Raw genomic sequence first — 20224 nt, 5'->3', positions numbered from 1 at the left:
CCCACGTTCCCCACTCCAGTTAGTAACGGGAAATTATGTCGCGTGTGTTTCTAATCGATCCACGGACAAATGTGATATGAAATATCATTTTCGTTGACGATCGGCGTAAATAATTAGCCAACGGGCAGTCAGGTGCTACCAATCAAGCTAAGTAGCCTCACCCTTGTCGGATCCTTGCCAGAATTCATCAAAAACGATTCCACAATCGAGCTGCGTGATTTCTGTAAGGTAAGCATCAACAATCATTTTATGAACCGCCAACCGCCCCCCGCCCAAAAAAAAAAAAACAAAAAACTAAAACAATATTTTTGAAGTTCCCAAAACGTTATCGTACCGCTGCTCAGCAGGTGAAGGCTTCTGTTTGTCACTTGGATTTGGCCATTACTCTACGAGGATTTCACCTGTACGACGAGCTTTTTGAAATATGTTGAAGGATATCATCTTCTTTTCCAATCGTGGAATTAAATTCCATCACATAAGCGACTCGATTAATGTAAACAAGTGGAAGCCCGTTTTTAGGCTGGTTTAAAAAAAAAAAAAAAAAAAAGTTCAATCCACTACAACAACTCCTCCAAATGGAAATCCTTAACACTATGAACTTCTATATTTACGTTGTTGATTGGTGGGTTTATGCATTTCATATAGCAAAAGTATGTCCTACTATTTCACCCACAAGACGCTTACACAAGTACAAGTGCACAAGTGCAGCACTTACGTTCCAGATATGATTTTTATTTTTTTTTTTTTAATTTCGTTCGATTGCCAAGCAGAAAAAAAAAATATATTTTCTCTCCCACTTTATTATTTACACACACATACTAATGTTACATTTTACAGACAGGAATGATTATACAACAAACTTAAACAATCGGGTGCACGATTTAGGATTTTCAAGTAAAAAGGTCAAAATTATACATCAGGTCTCAAATATCAACAAGGTTAAGCTCCCTTAACTTCCTGTTATTAATATTGATGGACTGAAAACGTAGATGCGGTACTAGTTTTCCTTTGCCACTATAACAAAAAGAATATTTGACTTGTTTTGAAAAATCATTGGCTGTTGTATGGTCAGTCCACCTTGCTCCATTATACAGAAGGTCTTCTTCTTTTCCTTTCGGCTTGTCCCGTTAGGGGTCGCCAGAGCGCGTCATCTTTTTCCATCCAAGCCTATCTCGTGCATCTTCCTCTCTAACACCCACTTGTCCTCATGTCTTCCCTCACAACATTTATCCACCTTTTCTTTGGTCTTCCTCTCTCTCGCTCTTTTCCCTTCCACCAATATAGTCACTCTCTCTTGCCTCTGGACATGTCCAAACCATCGAAGTCTGCTCGCTCGAACCTCGTCTCCAAAACAACCAACTTTGTAATTTAGCTGAATTCTAATCCTATCCAACCTGCTCACTCCGAGCGAAAAGATCAACATCTTCATTTCTGCCACCTCCAGTTCTGCTTCCTGTTCTCTCTTCAGTGCCACCGTCTCTAATCCGGCCTCACCGCTGTTTTATAAACTTCTCCCTTCATCCTAGCGGAGACTCTTCTGTCACATAGAACACCAGACACCTTCCGCAAGCTGTTCCACCCTGCTTGGACCCGTTTCTTCACTTCCTTACCACACTCACCATTGCTCTGTACTGCTGACCCCAAGTATTTGAAGTTGTCCACCCTCGATTATCGCTACTCCCTGTAGCCTCACTCTTCCCCCTTTACGCACATAGTCTGTTTTACTTCAGCTAATCTTCATTCCTTTCCTTTCCAGTGCATCCCTCCATCTTTCTAATTGTTCCTCCACCTCCTCCCTGCTTGTCACAATATCATCTGCGAACATCACGATCCAAGGGGATTCCAGTCTAACCTCATCTGTCAGCCTATCCATTACTACAGCAAACAGGAAGGGGCTCAGCGCGGATCCCTGATGCAGTCCCACCTACCGCACACCTTACCGCTTGATCTGATGCCCTCATACATGTCCTGTACTATTCTAACATATTTCTCCGCCACACCAGACTTCCGCATGCAGTACCACAGTTCCTCTCTTAGTACTCTGTCATAGGCTTTCTCTAGATCCATTTTACAGAAAGTCAATCTTTAAAAGTTCCCAATATATTAAATTAATGACTATTTTCATGCAAACTTGTGACTGAAAATACATGTTTCTTGTATTAGTTCATATAAGAAATCAGCCGTGATTGCCTTTATTTATTCCTCATATTGTGACCAATGATTAAATGAACTCAATCAGTTGGTTTGTTTTATGGGAATACAGTACATTCTTTCAATTTGAGGTACGGCGTTTATTGAAGTGGACGACGTCCTTGACAAGTAACGGGGGCACATTTATTCAAATGACACTCTTAAAGGCAATTTGGTAGGTTTCCATTTGGAGTCCAAGTATCTTAAAAACTGTTTCTGTTCACTGATGCAGATATGAACACAGTTCAAAGGTCAGACGTGGCCCTCTTCCAGCGATGCCCGAGAGAGGCGGAAAAAGAAGGCCCCAAATCTGCGCTGGTCTACCTTTTCCAGGAGGTTTCTAACCTTGAGGTCTCGTTGCAGAGCGGCGACCTCGACACCAGGTCGCTGCCCTGCTCGCTCGAAGACGCTCAAGCCGGAAGTCCTCCAAGCTCCAGCCCCCCAACTTTAATATCACCGTACGAACGCCATGACCACGTGTTCAGCGGGGAAATGGAATTCCTAACGGAGTGCCCACCTGGCGCCCACAGCACTTGGCGATCGTTGAGTCTGATCAACCTGCAGTGTGAGAGGCTCATGGACCTCAGGGATGAGGAATCAGAACCAGGACTGCCGTTTCCCAATATATGGGCCGTCCCTTCTGCACATGCATCAAGATCTTTTGAAGGAACCGATGCCAGCGTCGTTGCAGAAGAAGTTCTGGCATATTCTCAGCAATTTGAAGCCGATCCCGAGTTGAGTGTTTACGTGTTGTCGGAGGGCAGTCGGGACAGCTCCTCTGCTGAAGATCGTCGTGCCGGCGCCAGTGTTTCAGGAAGTTCTTGGTCACATGTACACATGTTGGACGCATCCCCTAATAGTCAAACGGGTTTCGACTCCAATAGCCTGGAGCGATCACGGCCGGCTCACGTCTTCGGCCGCAACGAGGACCTGATGTTGAACCACCAGGGGCCCTCGCAACCAGATGAAGTGTCATCAAAATCACACGGCGCGCATGTTCAAGTTGAGGAGACGCTACGGTGCTCGCCCGCCACCGCGGCGTCCTCGCAGTTGAGGTCAAATGAGGGAAATGAAACACCCGCGTTACACCACTCGCCGAGAACCAAAATACTCAGGAAGCAACCCAATCCGAGACGCAGCGCTGATATCCGAGACCCGAACTTCCGGGGAGTGAGGTTCCGGATCGGCGCAGAGCTGAATGACGGAGGGGAGGAGTGTCGGCTCATCGTAACTTCCAAGTACAGGTGGGGAATTGCCGGTATACAATCAGACCATGCAGGTCTACAAATACTCTGGTTTGTCTTGTCTCTCCTTCAAACTTCAGCGAAGGGCTCGGCAAGAGTGTGCAGAAATCCGGGAAGAGGAGGAAGACCCGAACGTCTCGGACGGCCTGGAGCTCCGATGAGGAGAGTAAACCCACTGCTTCAAGTGTGTAACGTGTTTTTCCTGTATTGTACTACAATCTCCTCCAGTATTATCAAGACTCTGTAAAACAACAACAAAAGTAAATTCGACATACCAACACTGAATTATTTAAAAAAAAAAAAAAAAAAAAGCGACAATTATGTAAAATGAGGCTTCAACATCATAAAAATAAATCGAGCCTTGTACTCACAAATGCAACGGGAGTGTCCTCTGAATCCACTGAAACCACGGCCCGCCTAACAGGTTGATCCTATTTTGTCAACAATAACCTTTAAAAAAATTTTTTCAAAGTATTTGCAGTTCAAATGCGAACAATTTTGACCGCTCCTCTTTAGAACATCTGCATTTGAGCAAGTTTCCTTGGATGTCTGGTGTGGTTAGCTCTCTTGAGGTCATGACTTGGACCCGGCCCACTTCAGAACACGCATTTTCTTCTTTATTCTTTTGTTGAGTCAGCGTCCGTGTTTGGGATTATTGTGGTTTTTGCGACACTAATCCTCTCTTTTGAGCTTCATTTTTGGACAGATGGCCTCACGTTCTTTGGAAAAATACCTTGATCAACTTGTAAAATCATTTTTCGGTTAAGAATAGTGAGCTGTCCAGGCCCCGCGGTAACAAAGCATGCCCACAGGATGATGCTCCCTCTACGGTGCTTCACAGTCGGGATCGGGTTCTGATTATTGATGTGCTTTGTGCCATTATTCCTCCACAAATTGGAAATGACATAGTAGAAGACCTGCTAATTGCATTGCTAGGCTTCGTTTTAGCCGCATCTTAAAAGTCAGGAAGGGTGAGATGACGGAGTTCTTGGGTGCATCGCCAAAATGTAATGTGAGATTGTTCTCAGTCTACACATTTTCAGCAATTCTCTTCAACCATTCTTGGGACTATCAACTGATGCAAACCGTTTACATTTTGGGATATGCAACAAAACCAAAGACCAGGGAGAGCATTGTCTTATTTTTACTACGAGGAGGACAATAATTTTCTTCATCAGGGGTGCCAAAGTCATTTTTGTCGCGGGCCACATTGTAGTTACGGTTTCCCTCCGAGAGCCGTTATGAGTGAAAACAGAAAAACCTTTATCATCGCCTCATCATATTTACACATGAAATTTATGAACTAGTTTTTGAATCAGACATTCAAGGGTAATGGGTTTTTCAACCATTGTATATGTTGTTAACACAAAAATGCTGATATCGCAACATTTTCATTTATGATATGACAATTTGAAATTTTGGTAGAGATTTTCACCTGAATCACGGAAGTTAACACACGTCATTTGCCTTCGCGGGCCACAAATCACGTGGTGGGCCTGATCTGGTCCCCGGGCCTTGACTTTGCCGCCTGTGTTCTGCGTGATTTTATCTATAGAGCTCGTGGACCTACGTCACCGAAATCACGTGACTAGCCATATTGTTGGTCAAACAAAGCACGGTTCCATGCTAAGTTTCCCAGAGTTTTGTCCGATCCCGTTTAAACACTCAGTAGGTGATAATAAACGAAGGTACGTGGAAAAATGAGAAACATATTGGCATAGAAGACCCGTATTTCATGCCAAAGTCGATGTTTTCGCCGATTTAAGAAATTGAACTGTTAATTGGCTTCCGCTTGTCTTGGACAACCGGATCTACACATGGATCTGGTGAGTAAATCGTCGAGATTTACACGCAAGAGTTTGAAAGCGTAGAAAATTCAGGACGTGTACAAATACTTCGCCGCTGGATCTGTTCTCAACGGGGAAGACGGATCGTGAACGCGGAAATGTTTGGCTCCACGTTAACCTTTGCCGAAATCCATCGATCTTTTCAGGTAGTATTACCAATATTTAAATATATGATCCCTGGTTTTACACAAAACTCTCATTCATTAAGTATAATTGAGGAAAAACCAGAGGACAAGCAAGTTGGCTCCTCCGTAGTGTTTCTTAAGAAGTATTTATAATACCAAGTTGGCTCATTTGAGAACAATGCGTTAAAAAAAAAAAAAAAGACTGAGTCGTCTACACTGTACACGGAAGCGTGTTGCAGCCACACGTTAAACGTTGGTAAACCTCTCCGTGACAGACGATTTTTTTTTTTTTATTACATATGCATTGTTCTCAAATGAGTCCAATGCGTTATAAAAAAAAAAAGAAAATAAACCGCTAGGATAGGCTTCAGCCCCGTACACGGAAGCGTGTTGGGCCACACTTTAACCTACGTAAACCTCTCTTTTCTTTTTTTAATACTCATTTGAGAGCAATGCATATTTAAAAAAAAAAAAAAAAAAAAAAAAAACACTGTCTGAAACTAACACCCAGCCAATCCAGTTCCGCTTTCTTAGTCACGTGACTTCGCATACTGACTAAGATGGATTGGCCGCGTCTTCGGTTCTGACCTGAAGTAACCCTGCCCGGTGGCACAGACGGTGAATTTCAGACAGCGAATTGTAGCCAGTTGAATTGTTAACATTGAAAAGTTAGACTGTAATACAACTATTGAAAATGTTATGACTTTACATTTCAAATTCAAATCCTGGTGGCACATATTTACTTCCGTACATGTTATTGTTCTGCCTGTCACTATATGTGACAAGGCAATATCTGTAATTCATCATCTTCAGAAGAATAAAAATGGCCTGATTTTCTACGGCATCCTTTTTGATATCTCGCAGCACGCTTAACGTGCTCGCTCGGGACTCGCTGTACTAACGTGTTGTGTCACTAGGGGGCAAAGTTTGCGCATCATGCTGCACCACAAAGACCCCCATGTGGAGGGATGGAGAAGATGGGACCCCTCTCTGCAATGCTTGCGGCATAAGGTACGCAACATTACTCACATTAAAGAATGACCATAAACAAAACGAGAATTCATCAATTTGATAACACTTGAGGTTTTTGTGATATGAAACAATGAGACCCAGATAATTCAATTTCTTCCCAATACTGAGAACTCTACAATGGAGAGGGGAAGTATAAATACTGTGAGGTGGTTGCATAAGCGTGTACTTTAAATGGTGACGCTGATGTCGAAATGCTGGAATGTGAAAATGTTTGAACATATTTATCTTATGACCACAAAAAAAAACTAACATTTGCACGAGGGGTGTGGATGGTTGTCCGCTATAAATAATGTGATTGCAATAAGAGTCAAACTTTTACTTCCAATGTGCTGGTATATTTTTTCTGCTGGGTTTTGCTTGGCCATGGTTAGAAACACATATTTGTTTCTTGAAGTATTATCGTAATTTCTGGCCTACAGAGCGCACCTCATTATAAGCCTCAGCCCGATACATTTTGGTACATGCGTAAGCCGCACCTGTGTAAAAGCCGCGTGTGGCCACATTGAAACACGAATTTACAAAAAAACGATGGTACACAGTTTTCAAAGTTTCAATACCTTAGCTTAGCTTAACATACCAACAACACGGTAGCACGAACAGGGCTGGTTTTAAAAAAATAAAAAAAAAAACATACCAGTAAAAACAAAAAACAGCCATGGCAGCTACACAGTAGCCACACAGTAGCACATAACTAATAGCTGGTTTAACAAAAAAACAACCTAAATCATTGAGACACGGCAGTAATACAGCAGCAACACGCTAGCCCAGTGCTTACACAGCTCTAACAGGGCCGGTAAAAAAAAAAAAAAAAAACATACCTAAATCACTAAGACGCGGCAGTCACACAGCAGAAACACGCTAGCTTGATGCTAACGCTGGCACCATGCTAACAGAGGCAGTTAAAAAAAAAAAAGGTAAAAGTCACTTCCTTGGCACATATAATCCACCGGTGTCACTTACTTTTTCCTGCTCGAGTGCCCCCTTGTGGCCGTTAGAAAAAAATGCACAAATTAGCCGCATAACCGCATAAGTCACAGGGTTGAAAGCGTGTGGAAAAAAAAGTTGCGGCTTACAGGCCAGAAATTACGGTAGTTCTTTTCATTTATTATGGTTTCTCATCAAATGTGTCTTTTCGTGGACTTATTGAGTCCATTTTGGCCCGGTAAACACATAAAGTTAATGAGATGGGTTTTGTGCAGATTTTGCCCCTTCCTGACCTCTCATGGCAGACACACAGCAGCAACACGCTAGCATGGCGCTAACGCTAGCACGCCGCTAACATAGCCAGTTAAAAAAAAAAAAAAAAAACGCATACCGGTAAAAGTCACTTCCTTGGCACATATATTCCACTAGCGTCACTCTTAGCTTTTCTGCTCGAGTGCCCCTTGCGGCCATGAGAAAAGATCCACAAATTAGCCGCATGGTTGAAAACGTGTGTACAAAAAGTCCCGGCTTCTAGGCTGGAAATTATGTACATTTTTTTTTTTGGACTGTCTTTTTTCTTTTTTTAAAAGGTACAAGAAGTACAGAGTGCGTTGCGTCAACTGCTGGAATATCCCGAAAAAAGAAAGCAACTCCAACACGTGCTGCCTCAAATGTGGAAATTTTGTGAAGCCGACGTCCACTCAGCGCAATCGCAGCATCTCGGAGAAAACGTCCACTTTTACCGCCACGCGGAGCTGCGCAAACACTTGAACGCCACATTTCGACACAAACTCGCCTCAGAAATCTGCACTGGTGTGTTCACTGCCCCCTTTTTTTTTCTTTTTTTAAAACACTCAATATTGTGTAAAACATTAGCTCCACTATGCTAAGAAACTTACGACAACTCAAATGAACAAAAAACGGTGGCGCAAAAAAAAAAAAAAATTTTAATGCCTCTTAAAGAGGAAAAAAAAACACCATAAAAATTTGTAATATTTAAATGTTTGTTGTGGCTGTTCAGTTTAAAAAAAAAACAACATATAAATGCTTGAGCATATCTTTGACTTTTCTGAGGAAAAATGTGACGCTGACCCTCGCAGTTCAAAGGTCAATTGTTAGGTGGCCAATGCTGGACTTTTGTTAAGGGTGCGTTCAATGCCGCAAAGTGTACAATTTGGTTTTTGGGAGGTTTTTTGGGTACTCTATCTTATGATCCTTGTTTTTGTCAGTGTGGTCTTGGAATGTTAAATTTTTACGTGTTGGCGGTTTTGGGTATTGGCTATTATTTCATTATTGATTCATTGGTTTTCTTGGCACGCGTGCTTGTGAAGTTATTAAAAAAAAAGTACATTTTCCTGTGAACACCAATGTGTTGTCGGTCTGCGTTAAATATTGTCAATTTCCCTCATTTTGTTGCCTGATTCGGCGCACAGATCGAATATTTGGAAGACAGTAATTGGTCATCTCAGAAGAGCGATGATATATTTAGTAAATTGATTGCGGCCATAAAAGAGCGGAAAAGGAAGTGGCGTGCGTTAACGACGCTCCTCCGTTGCGCGGGCGGACCTCTCGGCGCGGTGGGTGGCCTCACATGGACGCGGCCTGCGCCAACTATTGTTTTATAAAACATATGACGCCGCTCTCTAATTCCGAAAAGCCAAAGAAACTTTCCCGGTCTTAACGTTGCCAAAACGTCCATCGGGGGGGAGGAGCGCCAAACAAAACGAGCTGAATGGGCCAAGAACATAAAAATGGGCCTGATAAAATCAAGGTTATATTTTCAAAAACTAAAAAAAAAAAAAACAAGTATCGGGATGCCTGCGCTGCTCGTTTCTAACATCAAAAATAAACAACGGTTACAGCGCGAATGCGGAGAAAAATCCAAACGGATAACAGATGGCGTTCTGTGTAGCCTGCAGAGCCGACGTGGCATCTGTAAAGCTGACCTTTGCGCCGGTGGTTCGGGCAAAATATTTCAATACTGACCACAAATTGATTTGAGGGGGACAAAAAAGAGGGCACACCTCACTGAATTGGGGAGAAAGTTAGTGAGGATTTGAAATTCCATCCATCCATTTCCTTTGCCACATATCCTCACGAGGGTCGTGAGGAGCACTGGCGCCAATCCCAGCTGTCAACAGGCAGGAGGCGTCGTACACCCTGAACTGGTTGTGAGCCAATCGCAGGGCACATGGAGACAAACAGTCGCAGTCACATTCACACCTAGGGGCAATTTAGAGTGTCCAGTTTCTATTGCATGTTTTTGGGATGTGAGAGGAAATCAGAGTGCCCGGAGAAAAGCCACGCAGGCACGGGGAGAACATGCAAACTCCACACAGGCGAGGCCGGGATCGAATCTGGGTCCTGAGAACTGTGAGGCCAACGCTTTACCAGCCGATCCACCGTTCCACCAATTTCCAATTCATTTGTGGAAATTGACTGTCACTTTAATTTTAAAACATGGAATTAAACCTAAATAATAATAATACTGTATTAGAATCGGCAGCACGGTGGATCAGCTGGTAAAGTATTGGCCTCACAGTTCTGAGGACCCAGGTTGAATCCCGGCCCCACCCGCGAGGAGTTTGCATGTCCTCCCCGTGCCCGCGTGTCTTTTCTCTGGGTGGCCGGTTTCCTCCCACGTCCCAAAAACAGGCAAAGATTAACTGGACACTGTAAATTGCTCGTAGGTGCGATTGTGAGTGCGATTGCTGTTTGCCTCGATGTGCCCTCCGATTGGCTGGCGACCAGTTCAGGGTGTACACCGCTTCCTGCCCGTTGACAGCTGGGAAAGGCTCCAGCACTCCCCGCGACTCTTGTGAGGATGAGCGGCAAAGAAAATGGATGGATGGATAAAAATACTGGATTAGAATTGGAGGCACGTTGGAGCAGCTGTAAAGTGTTGGCCCCGCAGTTTTGGGGTCCTGGGTTGAATCCCTTGACCCGCCTGTGTGGAGTTTGCATGTTCTGCGTGGGTTTTCTCCGGGCACTCCGGTTTCCTCCCACATCTCAAAAACATGCAACACGAATTGGACACTCTAAATTGTCCCTAGGTGTGATTGTGAGTGCGGCTGTATATCTCGATGTGCCCGGCGACCAGTTCGGGGTGTACCCCGCCTCCTGCCCGCTGACGGCTGGGATAGGCTCCCGAACTCCCTGCGACCCTCGTGAGGATAAGCGGCTAAGGAAGTGGACGGATGGATGAAAAGATTATTTTCGATCAAGTTTGTGTCTCGGATCCGATTAGACCGGAACTACGCAGTCTCCTCCCCAGGGGTTGTCTGAACGAGGAGGTGCATTTGGGCTCGGTAGGAGGAGGAGGAAGAGGAGGAGGAGGACGCTAAAAGTCAAAGATGAAGAGTTGCGTTCCGTCTCCAGCCCGCACCGAGGATCATGACTCTGCACCGCAAAGCCCCTGAAGGCGCGCACCTCCACGCGGGCGTGCGGGACGACGAGGTCCCGGGCCGCAGCGCCGCGTCCCCGCCGAAGCCGCCCTACTCTTACATCGCCCTGATCACCATGGCGATCCTGCAGAGCCCCAAGAAGAGACTCGCCCTCAGCCAGATCTGCGACTTCATCGGCCGCAACTTCGCCTACTACCGGGACAGGATCCCCACGTGGCACAACTCCATCCGACACAACCTGTCCCTGAACGACTGCTTCGTCAAGGTCCCGCGGGGGCCCGGCGTTCCGGGGAAGGGAAACTTCTGGACTTTGGACCCCATGTCGGCCGACATGTTTGCAAACGGGAGCTTCCTCCGGCGGAGGAAACGCTTCAAGAGGCCACGCTCGCCCCGGAGGACACTGACCGACTCCGCCGTGGCGGCGCTTCTTCATCCCGGACCCGCCCGAATCCCTCTGCTGGAAACCGAGCCTTGCAGGTGTTCTAAAGAACCGCGCTGGTCCCGGGAGTCCCCCTGTAAGAACCTTTCCTCCTGCTCTCTCCGCAGTCCTCCCCGAGAGATTCCCGTCTTGTTTGGACCGCTTTTGGACAGAATCTCTCCCTTCACCTACGCCGTCTCCTTTCACGGGAGGACGCCCAATTACATCATCGCTGAGCCGACACGCTCGTCCTGCTTTAGCGCTGTAACTGCTTGACGCGCTGATTATGTAGCTTTTTTTTTTTGCACAGAAAAAAAATCATAACGTGACAATTATGGCATTATTTCACACCTATGACAAAGTGTAGGACTTTTTAAACAAAGCAATAATATAATTGTGTACTGTTAGTTCACTTATTACAAGTGTAGCCTTGACTTTTGGCAAGCTGACACGATTTGGTAAGTGAGGATACAGTGGCTACAAAAGTCTACACACCCCTGTTGAAATGCTAAAAATTACACCAGGATATCATTTGAAACTGTTTTCTGCCATCGTGACCTGTAACCTGTAGAACTCAATTTAAATCTAAATTCAAAGTCCATCCATCCATTTTCTCATCTGATTATCCTCACAAGGGTCGCGGGGAGTGCCGGAGCCTATCCCAGCTGTCAACGGGCAGGAGCCGGGGTACACCCTGAACTGGTCGCCAGCCGATTGCAGGGCACATGGAGATTAACAGCTGCACTCACAATCACACCTAGGGGCAATTTAGAGTGTCCAATTAGTGTTGCATGTTTTTGAGACGTGGAAGGAAACCGGATTACTCGGAGAAAAGCCACGCAGGCACGGGGAGAACATGCAAACTCCACACAGGCGGGTCAAGGGATTCAACCCGGGACCCCAAAACTGTGAGGCCAACACTTCACCGTGCCTCCAATTCTAATCCAATATTTTTATCCATCCATCCATCCATCCATCCATTTTCTTTGCCGCTCATCCTCACAAGAGTCGCGGGGAGTGCTGGAGCCGATTCCAGCTGTCATACTTGACCGTTATACTTGACTTAAACTGCACTCCAGTTCACTAATTACATGAATTTATGACATATAATTTGAAAAGGTTGTACTCTGCCAAGACAATAAAATGTGCACCGTTGAAAGATTTTCCCCAGAAGGCCTCATTAAATTAGACGTGATTGAATATACAAGATTGTGCGTCCTGAGTACTTCTCTCTTCGTTTGTCTGCTTTAATCAAAACAGTTCGAGTAAACGAGTCGCACGTGTTGCGTTCCCTCTGAACACCGAGCAAGCATCTGGACTTCAACAAGGTCGAGAGTCAGTTTTCCGGATTGAATTCAACATGAATGTACAATCTGCTGATTGTTGAGAAACGTGTGACGATATTTCATTAAAAGCAGCCAAACAAGTAAGAAATAAAATAAAATACTTGAGTTTATTCCTCTTCATTTTTCTTTCATAATAACGGAACTGAATGATGGGTAATTGCGTGGTGATGTTAAAAGAAACGTGCTTCCAAAATATGAACTGGTACACATTCCCGCAGTTTCCAGTCTACAGCGTGAACGGATTATAACCCTCACCCAGTACATTTGGAAAGGAAATACCATTTAGTACGTACATAAGCCGCACCTGTGCATAAGCCCCAAGTGCCCACATTGAAAGACGAGATAAGAACAACGGTACACGGAAAGCGTTTTCAAAGTTTCAATACCTTAGCTTAGCTTAACATAGCAACAACATGGTAGCACGACCAGGGCTGGTAAAAAAAAAAAAAAAAAAAAAAATCCCGGTAAAAATCACTGAGACGCGGCAGTGACACTGGAGCAACACGTTAGCATGCTGGCAACGCTAGCGAACGCTAGTAACGCTAGTAAAAAAGAACATACCGGTAAAAATCACTGAGACACACCAGTAAAACAGCAGCAACATGTTAGCACGGCCCTAAAGCTAGCAAACACTAGTAACGCTAGTACATACATGAGTAAGACTAGTACCATTAGTAAAAAAAGAACATACCAGTAAAAATCACTGAGACGTGGCAGTAACACAGCAGTAACATGCTAGCGCGGTGCTAATTCTAGCAAACGCTAGTAACGCTAATAAAAAAGAACATCCCAGTAAAAATCACAGAGAAACAGCAGTAACATAGCAGCAACACGTTAGCACTACACTAACATTAGCAAACACTAGTAATGCTAGTAAAAAAAGAACATACCGGTAAAAATCGCTGAGACATAGCAGTAACACAGCAGCAACACGTTAGCACAGCGCTAACGCTAGCAAACGCTAGTAACGCTAGTAAGACTAGTACCGCTAGTAAAAAAGAACATACTGGTAAAAAAATCACTGAGACACGCAATAACACAGCAGCAACAGACTAGTGCAGCGCTAACAGGGCCGGTTCTAAAAAAAAACATACCGGTAAAAGTCACTTCCTTGACACATATATTCCACCGGTCTCACGTTTACCTTTTCCGCTCGAGTGCCCCCTTGCACAAATTAGCCGCATCACCGCATAAACCGCAGGGTTGATAGGGTGTGAAAAAAGTCGCCGCTTATAGGCCGGAAATTACGGGAGCTACATTTTGTAAAAATGACCATTTTTGTTCGAGGTCATCATGTGCAGGTGTTACAAATATTTTGACACCGCGAATTTCCCATCAGTGAGCGTGGAGGATCCCGCGAGTTACGTAAGTTAACAAAGTAAACTCAATTTCCCAGCATTCATTGCCGCCACGCAACCTGCGCAATATAACAACGTTGACGTTGTTACGCGCACACGCTGGGACGAACGCTAATAGCGGCTAATAAGCGCCGCGTCAACCAAAATAATATTTAACGCTTCCAAGTAAACTCGCAGTAACCTTGTCCGCATGTTTGCTTTTCTGCGCTGGCCGCGAACAAACGTGGGAGGCTGGAGGCGGGGGGGTGTCACGTGGAGGCCAAAACAGGAAGTCTGGAAATACCTCGTACAAACAAGAACACAACACAACAACATCTTGAGCCCGTTAAGAGCGTTGGCCGCAACTTTTATAACTTTTCAAACGAGGCTTTGAGCTCAGTTAGTTCTGTAAACAGATGAAAAACACACACACACACACACATAGTAAAAGCGCTCATTGTGAGGATGGGCGGCCATCCAGAGGCCAAATGCTGCAATTCTTCAAACCGAAGGTGGTCCGATCCATTTAAACTGTGCGTGTTTCCAGGTTGCCATGGCGAATATAGCGTGCAAAGCTGTTGATAACGATGATGTTTCTTTCAGTCATGACATCCAATAATTTCATTCATATCAAATACAAATTCAATTTCGGTATGCGTTCCGTCTCACGTTGCGTCTTGGGTTTTAGTCCTTAGACTTTTAAAGCGATGCGATAATTGATCAAATCGTCGGATTCGGACATTTTGTTGTGCGAGAAGAAATTAAAATGGGATTGAAGTAAGGTTATTTTGGCAGATATTTGAGCATGACGCTGAAAAAAATTGTTATTTGGAACTCAATACCGTGAATCCATTTTTGCCCAGAACTCAGAACACGGAAGGAAGCACACGTCAAGGCCCGTCTTAACTTTGCCGTTGACCATTTGGAGTCATGGGGGAAAGTTTTGCGGTCAGATGAGACCAAAACGGAACTTTTTTGGTCATAATTCCACAAACCGACCAATGAGGAGTTCCGTCCCAAGAACACCATCCCTACTGTGAAGCGTGGGGGTGGTAGCATCATGTTTTGGGGCTGTTTTTCTGCTCATGGGACAGGACGACTGCACCGTGGCCTAGCCAATCTCCAGACCTCCGGTTTCCTCCCACATCCTAAAAACTTGCAACATTAATTGGACCCTCTAAATTGCCCGTAGGTGTGATTGTGAGTGCGGCTGTTTGTCTCCATGCGCCCTGCGATTGGCTGGCAAAGGGTTCCAGGTGTATCCCGCCTCCTGCCCGTTGATAACTAGGAAAGGCTCCATTAATCCCGGTGACCCTTGTGAGGATAAGCGGCAAAATAAAGTGGATGGATGGAAAACATGCAAAATGCGTTTCTGCTTATGAAACGACTTCCAGAACAGATTAATTTCCTAAATCAAGGGGAAAAAAGGAAGTATATAAATTTAATAAAGCCCTCTTAGGCCCTGCTGGGGCAATTATCATTCTATTTAGTGTAAATAAAACAATAACTTTATGCATTTACAATCAAAAACGACGGGGCCATTGTGTTTTACTTGCAAAAAAAAAAAAACCATTTGAATGTAAATATTTTGGGAGGGGGGGTTTCAACTTGAAGTCAATTTGAGGAGTGCTGCTTTCAATTGTGTGTTTGTTTCGTTCTTTCATTAATATTTACATAACTGCAGCAAGCGCGACCGTCCACACCACGTTGGATGGTAAACTTTTGCTTCCCTCTACTGGCAAAAACACAAAATCACTCCACTTACGTCACTAGTTGGGGTGAGTAAAATAAGAACCTTTTTTTTTTTTTTTTTCCCCCAAGACCATTAAGCGCGAAATTCATTCTTTTTTGTTTCATTTTTAGCCTTCGGGGGTGTGGAAGTAAACACACGACTTGGCCATGCGTGTGAAAGTGACAGTGCAGGCGGAAAATTACCCGGCAGACTTGATGACGGGGCCGAAGTCTGCGCCAGCCATCTCACCCGCAACCCGAATGAGGACAAGCGCTCCGCAAAGTATACAGTGTAAATCGGAATAATCGACGTCATACACATCAAATCGGTTACAGAAGAACCACACGTGGAAATTAAAAAAACCAAAACAAAACCAAAAAAAAAAAAAAAATCAGTAAAACACAACTTCCGGGCGGATTTCATCCGAGAGGGGTGTGAGAGCAACTTGGAAAGTGATGCGCGGTTTCCTATTTTTTACAGGATGGAGCTCGACTCCGCGCCGCTGATGATGAGAAATATGACACGATTTGCACACAATGCGGTACATTGTTTGCTCCGCACAGAGTCACCGTGACCTGGGGGTACGTTCACGGATCTTTAAAAAAAAAATAACAAAAAAAAAAAATGACGGGATATCGCATACATACACATCGAGCGGCGTGTGGATTGGTTGAAGCCAGTTGGCCGCCATCTTGTTACTCCCAAAATTTGCGGAGGACACGATTTACTGGTTGGATTATGGCGGGGGTTTTCCTCAAAGTTAAGAAAAGAAAAGAAAGAAAGAAAAAGAAAAGATTGGATATCGCATTTAGAAGCCAGTTGGCCGCCATCTTGGTACTCCCAAAACACGCGGAAGACATGGTTTACAGGTTGGATTTTTCCTCAAAGTTTGGCATGTCGAATTAAAACCGCTCGCGTGAGCTTGACATTTTTTTCACTTCTGGTAACATGAAGCATTTTTAATTGGACTTGGTAAGCCGAAAAAGGCAAAGTGCAAAGGAAAGACGTAGAACACCGTGACTAGCAAGAAACTTTGCATATTATCTAGATAGTTGAAATAGCTTCACAGTCATAAATTAATAAGTAGTTTTTAAAAGGGGGAAGTCCGGTCGCTGAATGAACAATGATTCAGATAGCTCATGTCATATGTACTGTGCCTTGAAAATTTGAGGTTAATTCAATATCATTTAAAGGTGTTTTGAGAATATTTTTTATTGGGAATTACGAATTTTCACGGGCGCCGCCATTTTGGCGAGTCACATGATTTAGGCTTTGGAAAATGAATCAAGCGGGCCGCTTGTAAGCTAGCAGGATATCTTTCATCGGAATTGGGCGTTCCCCAAGCCCATCTGAGGACCATTTTCTTCGTAACATTAACTTTTCCAAGCGCACGCTACTGACAACTAGCATAGAGGGGCGTGTCGCAGCCAGGGGTTAAGACAACGCGGCTATCTGATTGGCTGTTATCGTACGAGTGATTGACAGGTCGGAAAGGTCCATTGCTTCCCGACGTAAGCCAGCCTTTGTTGTCGCACGTAATACGTCACATCCGCGCACGTAGGTCATGTGACTCGCCAAAACGGCGGTGCCCATGAAAATTCGTAATTGCCGATAAAAATCTTCTCAAAACACTATTAAATGATATCGAATTAACCTCAAGTTTTTTTTTTAAAGGTACAGTACACATGATATGAGCTATCTGATACATTTTTCATTCGACGACCGAACTTCCCCTTTAAGTCACAAGACAAAATTACCGACGTTTATTGAATATTATTCAAGCTTTTCAACTTCTTTGGCGGCAGCGTCTTTGCATGATCGCATCTAGTTCCAAACGTGTACTTAATGAAGTGCCCAGCGGGCGGATTTTCTCAGCGCGGCGTCGCTGGCTCGCGTCCAGGTGTTGATGAGAAAAACAGAGGGTGCGTTCAATCAAGGAAACAATTGATTGAGGCCATTATCTTCTCATTAGCTCCCCGGTTGAAATCCCCCCCCCCCCCCCCCGACCGCCTCAGGAAGTCCAAAGAGCGATAGCAGACAATAAGGAGACCTGTTTGTCTTTCGACCATCAATCAACATCCTCGCGTCGTGTTTGCGCGCGTGGAAATGTGAAAGTGAGAGATGCCCGCCTCGCACCTGCGGCCGTGGCTGGAAAAAGGCGCGGAGTCCGGATCGAGTCCGCGAGAACGCGAGCCGCAAACTCGGCGGGACTCGGAAAGGCCGACCGGGAAGCCGGCGAGGGGGAAACAGCTGCGGCCTGCATCCGCTCGCGCGCGCTGGCCCAGGTGCATCCTGGGAAACTGGGCAAAAGAAAGAAATACATTCAGAAATGCTAATTTAAAAAAAAAAAATACAATTCAATGTCAATTTTATAATCATAATATTTTACTTGAAAAAAAAACGTGAACAGTTATAATAAATATATATATAATATTTAAAAAATGGGAAAAACATCATGTTTTCATTTTTACTAACAACTTTACGATGCTAGTCACAATTTTAGCTATAAAAAGAAAAATTTTAAAAAACTTATACACAATTTTAACAATTTGAACATGGAAAAAAAAGAAAAAATCCAAACCATAATTTTCTTGAAATTAGTACAGCTTCATGATGACAGTACAAATAATATATCACTCATAAAAGTGAAAATTGTAATTTTGGGATGATGAAATTTTGCAATTGTACCAGAAAAAAACTTTTCTGTTAATAAGTATAGAATTTAAAAATATTTAAGTGACAAGAGAACAAAAACATTATAAAGTTATACCTGCTTGTTATGATAATAAGTCAGAAGAAAAAATCTTCACAAGAACAACAAAAAAAGACAATTATAAGGGGGAAAGATTTTATGAGGAAAAAAAAAAGTCAACTTGAAGACAACTTTTAATATTTTGACTAGGAATATGTTTTGATCGGGATATGTTTTGAGTATTCCCCTCATCATATTTCAGCATGACCTAATCTATCAGTATATGTATGATGGACACACAAAAATGGTACTAGCAGTGTTATGAAAGAAAAAAAAAACTTATTGCAAGAAAAATAAGTAAGCAGACATTGTAATATTACTGAAAATAAAGTTACGATATCGGGGAGGGGAAAAAAGTCTTTTGTCGTTAGGAAATCTGCTGTAATTTGGCGTAATGTCGCTTTTTGTTGTTGTTGTTTTTTTTTGTGTCCTGATGTTTTGAAGCATCTGACGAGGCCGATGAAGTATGCGGCAGGCGAAGGGGGGGGACAAATGCGCGGGGGTGGCGAGCGTGTGCGCGCGCTGTTGTTTGTCACTTTCTCCATCAATCGCGCGGCCAATATTGCCTCAAACAATTAGCGGCTACGATCGCTATCACGCTGCACACAATAGTGTTGACATGCTGGGGAGGAAACATGGCCGCCGAGTCCACTCGGGGGAGTGTGAGCGCCTATTCGTGTGTACCGTGCAGTCGTCGGGGCAGGGAAAATATTGCTTTTTACAGTTTATGAACTCCATTTGAAAATGTCAAGAAAATTCTATTCCTGGCCTGTGAGGTCATTTTAATGTCCTTCATTTATCCCTTTTAAAGTGCATTTTTTTTAATAACCAGTTTCTATTTTGTCTAGTCTCCAACTTGAAGTGAATTATTCATTTTTTTTAAAGAAGCAATACCATTTTTCATTGAAATGATGAAACAAGTATTTTATATAAAATAATGCATCAAATTATGAATAATTACGCATTCTTACAGGTATGTGCAAATAGTGTATTTGTCTCATTTGTAGTAGAAGTATCAGTATTTTTAGTAGTTGCAGTAGTACTAGTATGAGCATTAGTAGTATCAATATTGGCAATAGTAGTTGTTGTAGTCTGACAATGATCATTTACCATAATTTCGAAATTATAAGGCTCACCCAGTACATTTGTAAAGGAAATACCATTTGGTACATACATGAGCCGCACATGTGTAAAAGCCGCAAGTGCCCACAGTGAAACACGAGATATTTACGACGATTAAGACGGTACGCAGAAAGAGTTTTAATACCTTAGCTTAGCTTAACATAGCAACACCACGGTAGCACGAATAAGGTTGGTAAAAGAAATAAAACAACATACTAGTAAAAGAAAAAAAAAAAACAGCGGCTAGCAAGACGCTAGCGTAGTGCTAGCGTGACGCTAGCGCGACGCTAATGCTAGCGTGGTGCTAACGCTACCGCGGCGCTAACAGGGCCGGTTATAAAAAAAAAAAAAAAAAAACATACCAGTAAAAATCATGGAGACAGCAGTAACACAGCAGCAACACGCTAGCACAGGGCTAACGCTAGCGCAGCGCGAACAGGGCCGGTTAAAAAAAAAACATAGCTAAATCACTGAGACGCGGCAGTAACACAGCAACAACACGCCGATTTTGCCCCTTCCTGACCTCGCACGTCAAATTCCAGACAAGATGATTTCATAAGATTGTCGTTAGGTCTGTGTTAAGAGTGTGGGTTCGTCCCAATTTTGGAGGTCCGAAACAGGTCCGCACCGACAATGTCAAAGAACGAAGGTCTTCAAAATTCTCGGTGCGTTTGGGCAACAACGACGACTTCTCCCGAGTCACGACGCCGAATATTGTGACGCGGGGGGAGGATTGGGGGGGCAATCTAGC

At 43.9% G+C, this 20224-nt stretch overlaps 2 protein-coding genes across 5 annotated transcripts; both read left to right on the top strand.

Moving 5' to 3' along the window:
- The first annotated feature begins 11 nt into the window (after positions 1 to 11).
- Positions 12 to 8715, top strand: zglp1 (zinc finger GATA like protein 1). Its single transcript, XM_061831067.1, has 5 exons — positions 12 to 228; positions 2423 to 3434; positions 3515 to 3618; positions 6324 to 6417; positions 7953 to 8715. The coding sequence occupies exons 2-5, from the start codon at positions 2425 to 2427 to the stop codon at positions 8131 to 8133; spliced, it is 1389 nt and encodes a 462-aa protein (XP_061687051.1). The 5' UTR covers positions 12 to 228; positions 2423 to 2424; the 3' UTR covers positions 8134 to 8715.
- A 1824-nt stretch (positions 8716 to 10539) lies between these two features.
- On the top strand, positions 10540 to 12596 carry LOC133506279 (forkhead box protein D1-like). Of its 4 annotated transcripts, none has more exons than XM_061830259.1 (2): positions 10540 to 11243; positions 11313 to 12596. In XM_061830259.1, exons 1-2 carry the CDS (start codon positions 10756 to 10758, stop codon positions 11458 to 11460), a joined length of 636 nt encoding a protein of 211 aa, XP_061686243.1. In that variant the 5' UTR covers positions 10540 to 10755; the 3' UTR covers positions 11461 to 12596. The 4 variants fall into 4 exon arrangements, with proteins under 4 accessions (XP_061686243.1, XP_061686244.1, XP_061686241.1 ...); XM_061830260.1 differs by having other exon boundaries at positions 10540 to 11281; positions 11820 to 12596; XM_061830257.1 differs by having other exon boundaries at positions 10540 to 11448; positions 11820 to 12596.
- The last annotated feature ends 7628 nt before the right edge of the window (positions 12597 to 20224 follow it).

This window comes from Syngnathoides biaculeatus, chromosome 9 (genome assembly GCF_019802595.1).
Source record: "Syngnathoides biaculeatus isolate LvHL_M chromosome 9, ASM1980259v1, whole genome shotgun sequence".
NCBI lineage: Eukaryota > Metazoa > Chordata > Actinopteri > Syngnathiformes > Syngnathidae > Syngnathoides > Syngnathoides biaculeatus.
The sequence above is the reverse complement of the archived record's forward strand: the minus strand, read 5'-3'. Positions and strand labels throughout refer to the sequence as shown.